At 37.0% G+C, this 18,596-nt stretch overlaps 1 protein-coding gene across 3 annotated transcripts in view; it reads left to right on the top strand.

The window, feature by feature from the left end:
- CWF19L2 (CWF19 like cell cycle control factor 2) overlaps positions 1–18,596 on the top strand; it is a 122,486-nt gene that overhangs the window by 51,042 nt on the left and 52,848 nt on the right. For 2 of the 3 annotated variants that reach the window (XM_008020726.3, XM_008020729.3), the window contains 2 exons: positions 12,377–12,493; positions 15,064–15,201. In XM_008020726.3, the coding sequence (XP_008018917.3) occupies positions 12,377–12,493; positions 15,064–15,201 (255 nt within the window). The remainder of the gene's footprint in view (positions 1–12,376; positions 12,494–15,063; positions 15,202–18,596) is intronic. The other variant, XM_038005260.2, reaches the window with a different exon arrangement.

The following is an 18,596-nucleotide window of genomic DNA, read 5'->3' as shown; positions in this document are numbered from 1 at the left end:
TGCTAAATATTTCTTCACTCTGCTCTTTGTTTTTTGTGTCTACCACACTAAGATGACCATCATCTCTTGTCTTGACGTCCTAAGTAGCTGTTTTCCCTCCTGCCTCAGTGCCTTTACACAGTCTTTCTTTGCCTAGAATATTTTTCTTGTAGTTACCTTCTGTATATCCTTGAGATCTTAATTCAGACATCATATACTCCTTATAAAAGCTTCCTGTCAGGAAAGAGAACATATAAATAAGATTAATTATACAAATATATAATTATAGTCCTTTGACGGTGCTTCAAAGGAAAAGTATAGAAATATGGAGGTATTGAATAGGGCTTAGTGCAATCTAGGCATCCAGAGAATGTTCTGAGGCTATAGCCATTATTTTGGGATCCTATTACCATTTGTAACTTTGCCAAAGAAAAAGCTATTCTATTTATGACTACTATCTGTAAGCCTTATTTGTTTACCACAAAATAATCTTTAGCATGGTGTTATCCTAGCTGGGAGTGTTGACCTGTAGGCTTCAGTCATGGAATAGGAAATACCCACTCATATGACTATAGGATGTGTTTAATTCTCAATGCTTTCTGGGGTAGTTAAATTTTTTTTTATTGTTTTATGAACAGTATTTTCTCAAGTATAATAATTTAGAGAAATTGTAGAGTAGTTGTTTTGGATAGTTATGATTGTATATTTATTAGTGATCTAATTTTGGGATGAAGAATTATGTCATAGACTATCTAAAACTTTGAACAGGGCTCTGTAACAGATACTGAAGCCACAACTAATTGATTTTCTTAGAGAGGGAAGAATGACCCAGCAGCAGCCTCTCTCCTTCCCCGGTTTGCTTCTATTCCCTCAAATGCTCATTATTTTTTTTTCTCACTAACTCTACTATTAGCATTTAATTCCCTTTTCTGTTGTTAAATTTAAGGGGAAAATGAAATATTACTGCATATGAAAAATATTGAGTCCTTATGCTGTTCAGTAGCATTTGAGACTTAGGTTTTGGTTTGGAGGGATGGATTCATACATGTTCTGTTTCCAGATTTTTTTTTTTTTTTGTAGGGGGAAGGGTTAGATGAAGGGACAACATCACATAATTATGTATTATCAGTTTAAAGGGAAAACATTTTAAGTGGAAAAAATACAAACCCAAAGTAAAATTTCTCCTTGTACATATTTTAAAATTAACCATATTGTAGAATGCATAACGAATTGTTGAAGATAGAAATCAAATTTAATGTGATTTTAGAAAAACTGAAAATACAGTTTTCAATTTCATAGTGTGTAAATATGCAGGTACCAAAGAGATTCTGAGTAGAATAATTATAGTAGACAGTTGTTAATGAAGATTGATGAGAAAGAGAAATAAAATTAGTTGAGTGAAACTCAACAGTACTGAAAAAAAGGAAAGAAAAGAAAAACACTTGCTATATCACAGTGAATCATAGAAAAATCTTATAGTATTTATTATGTTCCTATCTACTCAAAAATAGTAAATAATCTGTGTGTTGTTCTTTGATTTAACAGAAAATTAAGTTATAATTAGTATAGCTATTATTTATTAATAATTAGTAATAATGCCTGTGGCATTAGCCAATAGTAACACAAAAGACATAAGAGAGAACATAACATAGAGTAGATACGATATACAAAGGATAGATTAAAAAAACTGAAATTACTAAAATAGAAAATAAAAAATAAATAGAAATGATTTAAGAAAAAACCCAAGAATTTATTCTTTGAAAAAAGTTAATAGGTAGCCTCTAGGAAGGCCAATCTAAAAAAAAAGGAAAGCACAATAGTATATTAAGAATTTTAAAAGTAGGACAGTATGGGCAAAATTGAGAATTTAAAAACATTTTTAAAAGGGCTGCATTGAGCCTGTATGATGCCTTCATGGAGTTAGAAAAAGATGTCTCCTTTGGGCAGATGCAGTCCTGTGAATGCTTTTGTACAAATTAAATAGTAGCCTTGGGTTAGGACATTCATCTCAGTGATCAGAGTGTAGCTTGGTGTTCAGTCCACCCACTGCCTTGGCCAGGTACTTGTGTGTAGGGAACAACTTGTGAACATAATTAGAGATAAAATAGAAATTATTCAAAAGCCATGAAAATACTAAGAATAGTAATAAGTGATTATGGAAATTTTAAAAGATAAAAGTTGAAACATGCTTTATGGCATTCAGTGATAACAAACTTGCAGGCTACCATCATGAACTGTGGAAGTTTGTAGACTACTGATAGGAAAATCTGATTTAGTAGGAGAGTTTTGCTTTATTTCCCAATGCTAGAAAGGCTTTCAAACATTTACACTTTTTAATAATAGCTTTGAATCAAAGCAGTGTATGCTTTTTCCTTTTCTTTTTAATCAATGTATTACATACAAGTAGCGCTAGGCCTGCCTATACCAAATAATAACAATGTCGTGAGCTCTTTCCAGACCTTCTTCCAATCCTGGTGGAAGCCACTTTGGTTCTTAGTTGTTTCTTTTGCTTTACTTCTGTATTTTTAAATTAAGTTATCTCTTGATCCAGTAAATAGATACTGTTAGGCCAAATAGTATTTTATAATTGCCTTTCTTTTATGTAAATACATACAATTTCTTAATTTGCATTGTTTTCTTCTTCTTCTTGTCTTCTTTCCTCTTCTTCTTCTTGTTTTTCTTCGTTTGTTTCATATTCTTGCTAGTTTTTCTCTTACTTCCAACAGCTTGTTAAAATATATCCCAATTCAGTCAGCAAGGAAGCTGAGGTCTGATTAGATTCCTTTGTACTGCAGTCTATAAACTGCCTCTTAGTAGAAAGCTGTGGCCATCCTACGGCTCATCTCATTTGTTTCCCTTCTTTTAGGGATTACACTCCTCTAGAGGTCAGTGTCTAAAAATGGTTGTTTCATGTATTTGTCCTGTTGTCTAGTTTTTTTAAACAGCAACAGGTTATACTGTGTTTTTGTTAGTCCATCATGGCCTGAAATGAAAGTCAAGCATAGATATTTTAACAAAGTAAGAGTACCAGGTCCTATTCTCTTCCCCTCATTGTTACCAACATGGATCTTGTGTAATACTCTTAAGTAATTGCAAGTTTTAATCTTGTTTGTTATTGGGTAGTAGGAAAAATCAATAAAGTGATTTTGAATTAGTTTTATTAGCTAAATAATAATATAGAACCAAGACTGGCAGACTTTTGTAGAGACCAAGTAGTAAATATTTTAGATTTTGTGTGCTGTACAATCTGTGCCACAACGATTCAACTGTTATTGTATCATGAAGGCAGCCACAGATAACACATAAATGAATGAGCATGGTTGTGTTCCAATAAAACCTTATTTATGGACACTAAAATTAGAATTGCATAGAATTTTAATTTGTCATGAAATACTATTGTTTTGATTTCCCCCCAGTCATTTAATAATGTAAAGACCATCCTCAGCTTATGGGCTGACAAAAAACAAGCACAAGACTGGAGTTGACCTGTGGCCCATAGTTTTTTGACATTGATACAGATTCTGTATTCATATTCTGTATTTTTTCTAATTCTGTGAAGAATGATGGTGGTATTCTGATGGGGATTGTGTTGAATTTGTAGATTGCTTTTGGCAGTATGGTCATTTTCACAGTATTGATTCTACTCACCCATGAGCGAGGGATGTGATTCCATTTCTTTGTGCCATCTGTGATTTCTTCAGCAGTGTTTTGTAGTTTTCCTTGTAGAGGCCATTCGACTCTTTTGTTAGGTGTATTCCTAAGTATTGTATTTTTTAATTTTTGCAGCTATTGTAAAAGGAGTTGAGTTCTTGATTTGATTCTCTGCTTGTTCACTGTTGGTGTGTAGAAGAGCTCGTAATTTGTGTACATTAATCTTGTATCCACAAACTTTGCTGAATTCTTTTATCAGTTCTAGGAGCTTTCTGGAGGAGTCCTTAGGGTTTTCAAGGTAAACAATCATGTTGTCAGCAAACAGTGACAGTTTGACTTCCTTTTTACCGATTTGGATGCCCTTTGTTTCTTTCTCTTGTCTGATTGCTCTGGCTAGGGCTTTCAGTACTGTGTTGAAGAGGAGTGGTGAGAGTGGGCATCCTTGTCTTGCTCCAGTTCTCAGAAGGAATGATTTCAACTTTTCGCCTTTCAGTATTATGTTGGCTGTGGGTTTGTCATAGATGGCTTTTATTATGTTAAGGTATGTCCCTTGTATGCCGATTTTGCTGAGAGTTTTAATAATATAGGGATGCTGGATTTTGTCAAATGCTTTTTCTGCATCTATTGAGATGATCATGTGATTTTTGTTTTTAATTCTCTTTATGTGGTGAATCACATTTATGACTTGCATATGTTAAACCATCCCTACATCCCTGATATGAAACCCACTTGATCATGGTGGATTATCTTTTTGATATATCATTGGATTCGGTTAGCTAGTATTTTGAATGTTAAGGATTTTAACATCTGTGTTCATCAAGGATATCAGTCTGTAGTTTTCTTCTTTGGTTATGTCCTTTCCTGGTTTTGGTATTAGGGTGATGCTGGCTTCGCAGAATGAATTAGGGAGGGTTCCTTCTTTCTCTGTCTTGTGGAATAGTGTCAAAAGGATTGATACCAATTCTTCTTTGAATGTCTGGTAAAATTAATCTGTGAATCCATCTGTTCCTGGACTTTTTTGTTGTTGTTAATTTTTTAATTACCATTTCAATCTCTGCTTGTTATTGGTCTGTTCAGGGTGTCTAATTCTTCCTGATTAAAGCTAGGAGGGTTGTATTTTTCCAGGAATTTATCCATCTCTTCTAGGTTTTCTAGTTTATATACGTAAAAGTGTTCATAGTAGCTTTGAATGATCTTTTGTATTTCAGTGATGTCAGTTGTAATATCTTCTTTTTTGTTTCTTAGCAAGGTTATTTGGATTTTCTCTCTTCTTGGTTAATCTTGTAATAGTGTATCAATTTCATTTATCTTTTCAAAGAACCAACTTTTTGTTTCTTTTATCTTTTGTGGTTTGTTTGTTTGTTTCAATTTCATTTAGTTCTGCTCTATCTTGGTTATTTCCTTTTTTCTGCTTGGTTTGGATTTGGTTTGTTCTTTTTTCTCTAGTTCCTTGAGGTGTGACCTTAGAATGTCACTTTGTGCTCTTTCAGGCTTTTGATATAGGCGTTTAGGGCTATGAACTTTTCTCTTAAGCACTGCCTTTGCTGTATCCCAGAGGTTTTGATAAGTTGTATCATTATTGTTTTTCAGTTTAACGAATTTTTAAATTTCCATCTTGATTTTGTTTTTGACCCAATGCTCATTCAGGAGCAGGTTATTTAATTTCTATATATTTGCATGGTTTTGAAGGTTCCTTTTGGAGTTGATTTCCAGTTTTATTCCCCTGTGGTCTGAAAGAGTGCTTGATATAGTTTCAATTTTCTTAAATTTATTTAGGCTCATTTTATGGCCTATCAAATGCTGTATCTTGGAGAAAGTTCCATGTGCTGTTGAATAGAATGTGTATTCTGCAGTTGTTGGATAAAATGTTCTGTATATATCTGTTAAATCCATTTGTTCCAAGGTATAGTTTAAATTCGTTGTTTCTTTGTTAACTTTCTGTCTTGATGACCTATCTAGGGCTATCAGTGGAGTATTGAAGTCCCCCACTGTTACTTTGTTGCTGTCTATCTAATTTCTTAGGTCTGTTAGTAATTGTTTTATAAATTTGGGAGTGCCACTGTTGGGCACATATATGTCCAGGATTTTCCTGTTGGACAAGGCCTTTTACCATTATGTACTGTCCCTGTTTGTCTCTTTTAACTGCTGTTGCTTTAAAGTTTGTTTTGTCTAATATAAGAATAGCTACCCCTCTTCACTTTTGGTGTCCATTTGCATGAAATGCCTTTTCCTACCCTTTTTTTTAAGAGTATGTGAGTCCTTATGTGTTAGGTGAGTTTCCTGAAGGCAGCAGATAGTTGGTTGGTGAGTTCTTATCCATTCGGTGTTTCTGTATCTTGGTGGAGCATTTAGGCCTTTTACATTCATTCGATGTTAACATTGAAAGGTGAGGTACCATTGCTTTTCTCATGCTCTTTGTTGCCTGTGTACTTTTGTTTTTGTTTTTTTGTTTTTTCCTTTTAACTTGTATTTTTTTTTATAGGTCCTGTGTGATTTATGCTTTAAAGAGGTTATATTTTGATGTAAAAGATTTGTTTCAGGATTTAGAGGTCTTTTTAGCAAAAGGAACCTTCAAAACCACGCAAAAGGTGGTTTGGTAATGGCGCATTCTCTCAGCATTTGTTTGTCTGAAAACGGCTGTATCTTTCCTTCATATATCATGCTTAGTTTTGCTGGATACAAAATTCTTGGCTGATAAATTTTTTGTTTCAGGAGACTGAAGATAGGTCTCCAGTCCCTTCTAGCTTGTAAGGTTTCTGCTGAGAAATCTGCTGTTGTTCTGATGGGTTTTCCTTTATAGGTTACCTGGTGCTTCTGTCTCATAGCTCTTAAGATTCTTTCCTTCGTCTTAACTTGGGATAACCCGATGACAGTGTGTCTAGGCAAAGATGTTTTTGTGATTAATTTCCCAGATATTCCTTGTGCTTCTTGTATTTGGCTGTCTTCGTCTCTCGCAAGGCCGGGAAAGTTTTCCTTGATTATTCCACCAAACATATTTTCCGGGTTTTTAGAATTCTCTTCTTCCTCAGGTATACCAATTATTCTTAGGTTTGGTTGATTAACATAATCCCAGACTTTGGAGGCTTTGTTCATATTTTCTAATTTTTTTGTCTTTGTCTTAGTTGAATTGGGTTAATTTGAAGACCTTGTCTTCGAGCTCTGGATTTCTTTCTTCTACTTGTTCAATTTTATTGTTGAGACTTTCCAGAGCATTTCGCATTTCTAAAAGTGTGTCCAAAGTTTCCTGAATTTTTTATTGTGTTTTGTTTAAGCTATCTATTTCCTTCAATATTTTTTCCTTCACTTATTGTATCATTTTTTGGATTTGCTTGCATTGGGCTTCGCCTTTCTCAGGTCCCTCCCTGATTAGCTTAATAACTAACCTCCTGAATTCTTTTTCAGGAGGTTAGAAATCAGGAATTTCTTCTTGATTTGGATCCATTGCTGGTGAACTAGTGTGATTTTTGGGAGGCGTTGAAGAGCCTTGTTTTGTCATATTACCAGGGTTGGTTTTCTGGTTCCTTCTCATTTGGGTAGGCTGTGTCAAAGGGAAGGTCTAGGACTGAAAGCTATTTGAAGGCTATTGTTCAGATTCTTTTGTCCCATGGGGTATTCCCTTGATGTGGTACTTTCCACCTTTTCCAATGGGTGTGGCTTCCTGTGAACCGACTGTAGTGTTTGTTGTCTCTCTTCTGAGTCTAGCCACCCAGTAAGTCTACCAGGCTCGGGGCTGGTACAGGGGGTTTTCTGCACAGAGTCCTGTGATGTGAACTGTCTATGGGTCTCTCAGCCATGGGTACCAGTGGTGGTTCTGGTGAATGTGATGGAGTGTGCAGTGAATTCCATGAGGATTATTAGCTTTGGTAGTTTAATGCTCCATTTTTGTGCTGGTTGGCCTCCTACCAGGAGGTGGCACTTTCCCGAGAGCATCAGCTGTAGTAGGGTGGAGAGGGACTACTGGTGGGTGAGGCCCTAGAACTCCCAAAATATGCCCTTTATCTTCCACTACCAGAGTGGATAGGGAAGGACCATCAGGTTGGGGTGGGGCTAGGCCCGAGCTCAGACTCTCTGTGGGCACGTCTTGCTGGGCTGCTGTCGGGGATGGGATGAGATTCCCAGGTCACTGGAGCTGTGTTACCTAGGAGGATTATGGCTGCCTCTGCTGAGTCATGCAGGTTGTCAGCGAAGTGGGGGAAAGCTGGCAGTCACAGGCCTCACCCAGCTCCCACGCACACTGAAGGGCCGGTCTCACCTGCACTGTGCTCCCACCAACAGCGCGGAGTCTGTTTCCAGGCTGAGGGCAAGATGGTCTTGAAAACTTACCCAAGGATATCTGCCTCCCAGCTGCGAGAGAAAAGGGCTTTAGTTCTTCCCCTGCCTGTGAAGTCTGTACATGAGATTTGTGCCCTCCCGAGTTCTGGCCAGGAGGCTTCTCACCCTGTTCAAATGGTTACAAAGTTCAGCTAGATACTTCCTTTCACCTGTGGAGTTTTACCCCCTGCTCCTCTGGCCACCCTCCTGTTGGATGCCTGTGGTGCTAGGCAGGAACGGGCTGTTTGGGGACCCAGCGAGCTCCCAGGGCCTTTCTGCTCCTTCCTCTACCCCTGTATTTTGCTCGGCCCTCTAACTTGACTCAGCTCCAAGTAAAGTCGAAAACTTATCCTGCAAACAGAACTTCAGCTTCTCCAGTGGGGTGTGTGTTCAGGAGGAAGTGTGTTCCCACTTCCACAGTTGGAGCACTCACAATATTTGGGGTGTCTCTCAGGTCCTGCAGGAGCAGTCTGCTTCCTTCAGAGGGTCTGTGGGTACTCTTGGGATTGCTGGTTTGTTCTTGCAGTCAATCTGGAGCTGAAATTCACAGTGCAAGCCCCTGCATGCTGCTCTGTCCAGAGCTACAATCTAGTCTTGCCTTGTGACTGCCACGATCTCCTGAATCCTCAATTTTTTATTACTGTAAAAATGATATGCACTTGTGGGAGAAATTTATGATCTCACAAATATTATAGATGCCAACCGGGAAGGTTTATTCTGGTTATGTTAGCAAATTGATTTTGTAGCTTTATATGAAGTGTTTTGTTTTCTCTTTTCTTCCTTTAAAATAAGAATCCGTGGTTTTTGTCAGCCAGAAGGCTCTTTTATGGATTAATGAGTAAATGATCCCAGAGCATTTTGGGATTTGTTAATTAAAGTGTTCCTATAAAATGCTTTAATAAATTATCAGTTTTGATGTTTTTAAAATATAAAGTCCTCCAGAGCAAACTGTAATTGTTGGGGATAATTTAAAAACCTGGAGCATTTGGCATTCTTATGAAAATGGGAAGAGTTTATAAATGCTTTTTAGTTATATCAAGAAGTGCTTCTGGTTTCTTTTGAGATAAATTGCAAAATTACATGGATGATGAAAATGTTTTTGCATATTTTCTGTGTAGAGTGAACTTCTCATTTCTGTCTTGTATTTTAATGCCGTGCAGATGGTTAGATGCACTCTGTCTTGGGTACCCAAAATGGAACAACTTGGGGTCTTACGTATTGGCAGTCCTAAGGAACAGAAAGTTTGCAAAGGGAGGAAAGAAGGAGCTCACTGAAGGGGAGAGTGGGTTAGTGTTGGGATGCAATTAATCTGTCTGAGGCACCTGCTTGTTAGTGACATTTATCAAGCATTTATTGAATTCCCATTATTGTTTGACACTGTGACAGGTCCTATAGGTACCAAGTAGTGTATAGCTTAGTCTTTGTCCTGCAAAGAGAGATAAATGTAAGTAGACAAATAGTTACTGAAAATATTATAGTCTAGCAACATACATGTGCCGAAAATTATTGGGAACAGAGCATTGGCTGTGACTAAATTCTTAATTTCCTAGTTGAGCAAGAAGGGGTAATTGTTCCGTGCAGAGGAAATACAATTTACAGTATGTTTACAAAAATTACAAGGAACTAGAAAAGTCTAGGGCCAGAATTTGAAGGCTTTGTATACTGTGTGAAAATGCTTTACCTTTATTTCACTGTTTAGACTGTGATGTAGGATCAGGGTTGTTTATATATATTTTAAAATTTTACAGACCATGATAGATTAATAGTTTTATAAAATACAATAAAAAGTAATCATAGGAAAATGAAATATTTTCTATGAAATAAAGTCCCAAGTTTTTATTTAGATTGAACCAACATAAAATGATTCTTACGATTCTTGTATTTGTCTGTTTTCATGCTGCTGATAAAGACATACTTGAGACTGGGCAATTTGCAAAAGAAAGAGGTTTAATTGAACTTACAGTTCCACATGGCTGGGGAGGCCTCACAATCATGGCTGAAGGCAAGGAGGTGCAAGTCCCATCTTATGTGGATGGCAGCAGGGAAAGAGAGAGCTTGTGCAGAGAAACTCCCGTTTTTAAAACCATCAGATCTCGTGAGATCCATTCACTATCACAAGAACAGCACAGGAAAGACTTGCTCTCATGATTCAATCATCTCCCACCGGGCCCCTCGTACAACACGTCGAAATAATGGGAACTACAAGAAGAGATTTGGGTGGAGACATGGAGACAAACCATATCACTTCTATACAATTTTTATAAAACACTCAGTTTCTATACTTACCTCATCATGGATTAGTAACAAATATTTAATGTCTGGTAACTCTTGGACTTGTGATGGCCTGTGGGCCATACTTGCAGTGGTGTTGATCTTCCGGTGATAAATGGTCCCTGCAGATTTTTAAGCAAAGAATAGCATGATTGTATTTGTTTTTCACACAGTGAATTATTTTGCAATATGGGGGGTGATTAGGTTTTAGGCTGAAGGGCTGGAAACCAAGGAACCCTGGAATCATCAGCATTTGAGGGGTAGCTGGAAATGGAGGAGAAAGTGAAGGTGACTTTGTTTATATTAATAATTCACCTGGGGAGTAGTTTCACCACTAGGCCATAAGCTTATAGAAGGCAGGGGTTATATTTCTTTTAGCTCCTAAGATTAAATAGACATTTCAGAAATATTTGATGAATGAATGGATAAATGGATGAATTAATAAATGAATGCATGTGTCCGAGAGGTAAAGGCAGAACCAAGAGGGAGTAGAGTGTTTAAAACTGGAATAAGAGGAATTTCAGGAGAGAGAATGTAATAAACAGAACCAAATGCTTTCAAATCAGGGAAGATGACAATTTAATAATTATGTATTAGACTTAGTAATTTGAAAGTCCATAGGGAAGAGACCAGCTTTATCAGTGCGGTAAAGTTAGAAGCCAGATTATAATGTGTTGCCTATCTCTGCTATCTGGTAAGGGAGTGAGTAGAAAGATCTTTTAAAAGATGGCACTTCATTAATTAATGTTCATTTATTTATTGAGGAAGAAAAGTAATGATAATCTTTTCTATCAATTTAGTATTGTGTGTAAATGTAAGATCAGTAATAGGTATATATTATTTTTCTTCCATTTCAGCAGGGAAACTAACATCTATTAAATGGAATTGGGGTTGATTTTTTCTATCTTTGATTCTGATTGAGAAGATAACTAAAATGTGAATAGTTTGCTTGGTCTTGTTTCAAATGGATTTTTAATGAATTCATTCTTTAATATTATTTTTGTTTTTAATTTTTTAAAAATAGATTCAGGGGTTGCCTATGCAGGTTTGTTGCAGGGATATATTGCATAATGGTGAGGTTTGGGCTTCTGTTTTACCCATCACCTGAATAGTAAACATTGTTCCCAATAAGTAATTTTTTCTATCATTACTCCCTTTCCATCCTCCCCGCTTTTGGAGACTGCAGTGTCTATTATTTCCCTCTTTATGTCCATGTGTACCCATTGTTTAGTTCCCACTTTTAAGTGAGAACATGTAGTATTTGATTTCCTGAGTTATTTCACTTAGGATAATTGCCTGTAGCTCCATCCATGCTGCTGTGCAAGACGTTTCTTTTTTTGTGATTGTGTAGTATTCCACGGCATATACACCACATTTTCTCTATTCAATCATCCGTTAATGGACACTTTAGTTGATTCCGTGACTTGGCTATTGTGAATAGTGCTGTGATAAACATACAAGTGCAGGTGTCTTTTTGATTTAACAATTTCTTTACCTTTGTCATTCTCTAATATTCTTTATTGATTATTAGAATCCTTCCAATCACATTCCATTTCCATCAGAGAATAAAATTTACTCTTATTCTGTACTGTGCCAGGCTTATATTTGTCCAAAAGTTTGTAGGAAAAATATTATGGCTTGAAAGTATGTGGGATATAATTCCTTCTGAAGAGTCAGAAAACTGAATAGCATTTGAAGGCTGTTAATAGAAAGAATAGAAGTTACGGGTAGTATCATTATATTTGCTAATTTAGCAAGTTTGTCTTTAGTTGCTTTATTCTTATAATCAAATTTTAATAGGATCTTGCAATTTAAGAAACATTACATCTGCTGTATAAGTGATGGGCATTCTCATACAATGCCACATGGACTATTGATACTTCATCATCTTTTAACATTGTCTAGATGAAAACTTTATTTGAAATTTTCTTCTCTTGGTTGCTTTTTAAAAAATACTAAAATAAACATTGGGTATTTTTCACTCTTTCCCCAAATGATTATGTTCATTTTATAGTATAGAGAGGAATGAAAATCCAGGAAATTTAAGGCAATCCACAATATTATGTGAAAATGTTAATCATTTTAATGCTTTTTTTGTTATTAAATAAAAACGTTCAGCATTCTTCACAATAATTTCAATAGTTATCTCTAAATCTTTTTATAGAATGAAGACCAGCAAGAAATAATCCTTGTCAGAACAGATCAGTCTGGAAGAGTATGGCCTGTGAACACACCCGGAAAATCTCTGGACTCACAAGGAGGAAGAAGAAAGAGACAGGTGGTATGTTTAACATATGTCTTTGTTTATTAATTCAGAATTCCTTCTTTCCCTTGGGGCTTTCTTCATATCAGATTACAAAATATTTTCTGAAAAGTAACTTTTGAATGCCAATATTGGAAGGTAGTAAATGATGTTGTTCTTAGTTTTATTCTTAGTTATATCTTTTTGCCTTTTACAGAATGGAAAGTAATCCAACTGTGTTTTTTCAAATAGTTGTTAACATTGAATGTTTAAGGCAATTTTAATTTTAGTTTACATTTCTTTGATGTTGTTTTCAGCTGCTTTTGGCATACTTGCTATAGCTCTTAGGGAAAACTTTGGTGTCCCAGAGCTGTTACTAGTGTTAGACAGCTAACTTGAGACCTGGTGATGGGGTATCCATACACAATAATGGCTTAATTATGTAGGTGCCATGATCCTTTATAAAGCTAATTTTCTTTTCCATTTTCTAACTCTGGTAATTAGTTTTTAGCACTACCTTGAGGCTCTTGAGATGGCAAAAACAACATATTCAGCTTTCCCAAATTAGGTTTTTTATTTTAAATTTGGAAGATCAGACAAGTGATAATTGCATATACAAAAGAACTGTTCATTCAGAATATTTCTGTCAAATGTTTATTTTTTGCCTGTTCAGTGCCTGTGTTGCTAGAGATTCTAATTAATTCATTCAACAGATAGAAGTGGGATAGATATGTCTTCTAATGTAATGGGAGGAATTTGGTGGTTGGAGAGGAGGTACAGGAGGAGAATAGTAAAGGTTTGAATTATATGAAATGATGGAACTGACTAGGGATCCATAAATGCATTGTCAGAAGGCATCGAGGGCCCTTTTTGAGTTGCATATTACTTAACAATTTAGGTATAGGAGTAAAGAAGGTAGACACTTCCACAAGTAAAGTTTGTTCTTTGAGTATGATGAAAAGACAAGAGGGCCAGAAATTAAGTGTCTGGAGCCAGGGGGTGATTGAAGTCAAGGGATATGAGTTTAAGCTAGTAAAGACAAGAATAGTAATGTTGGGAAATGTAGTTGCACCCCTGTTCCAAAGATCTCAAAGAAGTTAAAGATGAGGTTTTATTTGGATAAGGGAATGTGAGAGCAGCATTAGAAAGATTTGATTTGGGAGGAAATAAATAGTATTTTTCTGTTCTACACCTGGGTATGGAACCAACTGATAGGAACATCTGGGACTGAATTAGATGGAAACCAGAATATCAGCTTTGCTTTTGATAAAGCTGTTTACAGAGCAAGGGTTTAATAATTAGAAGTTGGTGTCTTAGTTCGGGCTACTATAACATAGACTGGATGGCTTAAACAACAGAAATTTGTTTCTTACAGTTCTGGAGACTGAGAAGTCCAAGATTAGGGTACTGGCAGCTTCATTATCTGATTAGGTCATGCTTCTGGGTTTGTAGATGATAGTCTTCTTGTATAATCAAACGACAGAGAAAAGAGAGAGAGAGAGAACAAACGCTCATGTCTTTTAATAGAGGTACTGTATTAGTCAGGGTTCTCTAGAGGGACAGAACTAAGAGGATAGATGCATATATGAAGGGGAGTTTATTAAGGAGTGTTGGCTCACATAATCACAAGGTAAATTCCTACATAGGCCATCTGCAAGCTGAGGAGCAAAGAAGCTAGTCCAAGTCCCAAAACCTCAAAAGTAGGGAAGCTGACAGTGCAGCCTTCAGTCTGTGGCCGAAGGCCCAAGAATCCCTGGCAAACCATTGGTGTAAGTCCAAGAGTCCAAAAACTGGGGAACTTGGAGTCTGATGTTTGAGGGCAGGAAGCATCCAGCATGAGAGAAAGATGAAGGCCAGAAGACTCAGCGAGTCAAGTTCTTTCAGCATCTTCTAGCCACCCTGGCAGCTGATTAGATGGTCACCCACGCTGAGGGTGGGTCTACCTCTCCACTAACTGCCAGTCCACTAACTCAAATGTTAATCTCCTTTGTCAACACCCTCACAGACACACCCAGGAACAATACTTTGCATCCTTCAGTCCAATCAAGTTGATGCTCAGTATTAACCATCACAGGTTCTGATCCCATTTCTGAGTACTTCATGCTCATAGCCCAGTTACTTCCCAAAGACCTTGCGTCTTAATACCTTCTTATTGAGATTTCAACATGTGAATTTTGGGGCAACATAATCATTAAATTCATAGCAGTGGATTTGCTAATACTTCACCTCTGTTTTTGATATACTTACTCCATCTCTGGATAACTTCAGTCTTCCCACCACAGTGGTAAGGAATTTTAACTATAAGGAGAAGAAGAGCAGAAAAGAGAGAAGAAGGGGTAAAGCAGTTTTGCTCTTTCGTCAAAACTCATAAAGCAGATAATATCATGCTTCCATCCCCGGGGAAAAGGAGAGTAAAGAGGCAGAGGTAGGGAGTGTAATTCTAATGGAAGTTTTTTCACATGGAAGCTGGCAGACTAGGGATAAACTGGAAGGAAAGGTTGTGATTACATAGTGGAATTTTTACGTTTAACATCAGATTTTTATGTAATCCATTAAATACTTCAGAGACTCATGTTTTCATTAAATTAATAATGTTCATTTTGTCATAGGTTTCAACCCATGAGGAAAAAGAAAGGGTCAGATACTTTCATGATGATGATAATCTAAGCCTAAATGATTTAGTCAAAAATGAAAAGATGGGAACAGCAGAAAATCAAAACAAGCTCTTTATGAGAATGGCATCTAAGGTAAGATATATTCCTAGGATACCTCTGAATTTTGAGAAGCTGGTTATTCAATGTAACAGGGATCTGCTTTTTGGAGAGATCCGATTCTCTCTAATCTTGGTTCATTTTATTAAATTAAATCCTTTGTAAGACTTATTAGAAACATGCATTTTGGAATTGATCTGGTTGAGAAATAGACATTTGAAATTTTGTTTGTTTTTAAATATAGACTATCGTTTATTTCTTTAATGCATTCTGTGGAGAATTTAATTATACATTTGATCTACCATTTAAGAGAAAATTTTAAGCCAGAATTAATGATTGACAGTGCGCTGACAGTTAGATTACCACTCTGTCTTGTCTTAACGTTCCTCCAATTCTTCGTAATTGTGCCATGAAGAGGTAGAAGAAAATATTTGTACTGGGCCGGGCATGGGGGCTCACGCCTGTAATCCCAGCACTTTGGGAGGCTGAGGCGGGCAGATCACGAGGTCAGGACATTGAGACCATCCTGGCCAACATGGTGAAACCCCATCTCTACTAAAAATACAAAAATTAGCTGGATGTGGTGGCAGGTGCTTGTAATCCCAGCTACTTGGGAGGCCGAGACAGGAGAATGGCTTGAACCCAGGAGGTGGAGGTTGCAGTGAGCCAAGATCACGCCACTGCCCTCCAGCCTGGTGATGGAGCAAGACTCTTGTCTCAAAAAAGAAAAGAAAAAAAAAAAAGAAAAAAATTATTTGCACTAATATATTATGAATTATGGAGAGGCATCTGGGAATAATCTTAATTCTATTTATATGAAAATATATATTATTTTGATACATCATTAGGGGTAGGATGAATTTGTGTTTCAAATAGAATTCTTTGTTGCAGTCTCTTCCACTGAAGTCTCTTCCAAACACTACCATTAGCATTTTTTATAAAAGAGACATTGGTATTTAAACTGTTCTGTAACAGGTTTTGGCAAACTGTGACCCCCATGGGAAAAATTCAGCCTACTGCCTATATTTGCAAATTAAGTTTTATTGAAGTACTACTCTACACATGTGTTTACATATTATCTAAGGCTGCCTTCACTCTATAATGGCTGAATTGAGTAGTTGTGACAGAGTGGTAGTCTATAAAGCTGCACATATTTCCTGTGTGGCTTTTTAAACAAAAAAATGGCCAACTTCCACCCTATAATAACAATGGTTACTTTTTGGTAGTGGGAGTTTGAACTGACTCACTGAGATACAGCCATGGGATGGGGAGACTTTTCACTATTTCTTTTCAGACCTACAATCTTTTATTTTTTTAACCTTTAAGATTCACACAATTATGTAAGTATGTTACCTGGTAAAAAATTAAACTTAATGAAAACTAAAATAAAGTAACCAAGATATCTGTATGTGTATGTGTGTGTTGGGGAAGAGGGCAGTAAAGTATGAGTTTAAATGGAAATGGCTTTTGTACCTATCACCAAGAGTTACATGAGATCTTACATTTAGCCCGTTAAGATAATTTTACTTCTGTTTATTTTGGGAAAAATGCCAGAAATTTCCTAGGGTCTGGAATTTTAATGCAGAAAAAAGGAAGACATATTTTTATTAGAGTTTCCTTTTCAAAAGTGGTACCTCTGTGTATGAAGTCTGAATTAAATAGTTTTAGTAATCTTATAAACCATTCAAGTTTATGAATCATAAACCATTCAAGTTAAAGAAAAATCCTTCTTAAAAATTGTAATAGCGTTGGGCGCAGTGGCTCACCCCTGTAATCCCAGCAATTTGGGAGGCCTAGGTGGGCAGATCATGAGGTCAGGAGTTCAAGACCAGCCTGGCCAACATAGTGAAACCTTATCTCTACTAAAAATACAAAATTAGCCGGGCATGGTGGCACACACCTGTAGTCCCAGCTATTCGGGAGGCTGAGGCAGGAGAATCTCTTGAACTCAGGAGGTGGAGCTTGTGTTTACCTGAGATCGCACCACTGCACTCCAGCCTGGAAGACAGAACAAGACTCTGTCTCAAAAAAAAAAAAAATTGTATAGCCATTTATCAATTCAGCAGTTATTATTGAACACTTAATTAGTGTCAGATGCCATTTTAGTTGAGGGATACGTAGAAGCAATTAAGTCAATATTTGTGCCCTCAGGTGCTTATATTTCTAGTGGATGAGAAAGTGAACAAATATGTAAACTATATAGCAATATATTATAAAATTGAAAATAGTTTTGTAGAAAATGAAGCAAAGTAGAAGGAACTGGGATGATCTTTTCAACAGAGTGTTGAGGGAAAGTCTGTATAGGTGATGTTTCATCAGACTGAAAAAAGTGAGCGAGAGGTCCTTGTGAATATCTGAGGGAAGATGATTTCAAGTAGAAGAAACAGCAAAGGATCCAAAGCAGAGACAAGCTTAAAGAACATCAAGAGACTGCAAAAAGACAAGTGTGACTGGTAGTAGAGGGAGGAAGAGAAAGAGAAGTAGAAATGAGATAGGAGACAGAAGTCAGATTACGTAAGGCAGGGAGTCCATATCCCTGGACCACAGATAGGTACTGGTCTGTGGCCTGTTAGGAACTGGGCCGCACAGCAAGAGGTGTGCGAAGCGGGCCAGCCAGCATTATTGTCTAATTTCCACCTCCTGTCAGATTAGTGGCAAGATTCTCATAGGAGCATGAACCCTATTGTGAATTACACATATGAGGGATCTAGGTTACACACCCCCTTATGAGAATCTAATGCCTGTTGATCTGAGGTGTAACAGTTTCATCCTGAAAGCAGCCCCACCCCCACCACCACCCCTGCTGCCCTGTCTGGGGAAAAATTGTCTTCCACGAAACTGGTCCTTGGTGCCAAAAAGGTTGGGGACTGCTGAGGTAGGGTCTTACAGGCCATGGATAACTTTCACGTTTGTTTTAATGATGGGGAGCCATTTGAAGGTTTTTTTTTTTTTTTTTTTTTTTTTGCAAGGCTGTGTCATGATTTGGTTTATATTTTTGACAGAATTTTTCTGGCTGCTCTTTTGAGAAGGCAACGTAGAGAGGCATTAGTGGAAGCCGGAGATCACTTAGGAGGAGAGTGTTATATTAGTTCAGATAGAGCCATGGATGGATTACAGTGGTAAAACTGGTGAAAAGTGTCTGGATTTGGGGCATTCCTGGTGCCATATATTGAAATGGGAAAAATTGCAGGAGGGACACATTTTGAGGGGGTGGGAAATCAAGAATACTGTTATGGATGTGTGAAGTATGAAATGCCCGGTCACATGGTAGTGTGGGGTGACTGCCCCTGGAGTTCTGGGTAGATGCTGGCTCTCCCATATAGATTTGGATGTGTTGGCTTTTTTTTTTTTTTTTTTTTTTTTTTTTTTGGAGACAGAGTCTCCCTCTGTCACCAGGCTGGAGTGCAGTGGCTGAATCCCGGCTCAATGCA

The sequence above is a fragment of the Chlorocebus sabaeus genome, chromosome 1, assembly GCF_047675955.1.
Source record: "Chlorocebus sabaeus isolate Y175 chromosome 1, mChlSab1.0.hap1, whole genome shotgun sequence".
NCBI lineage: Eukaryota > Metazoa > Chordata > Mammalia > Primates > Cercopithecidae > Chlorocebus > Chlorocebus sabaeus.
The sequence above is the reverse complement of the archived record's forward strand: the minus strand, read 5'-3'. Positions and strand labels throughout refer to the sequence as shown.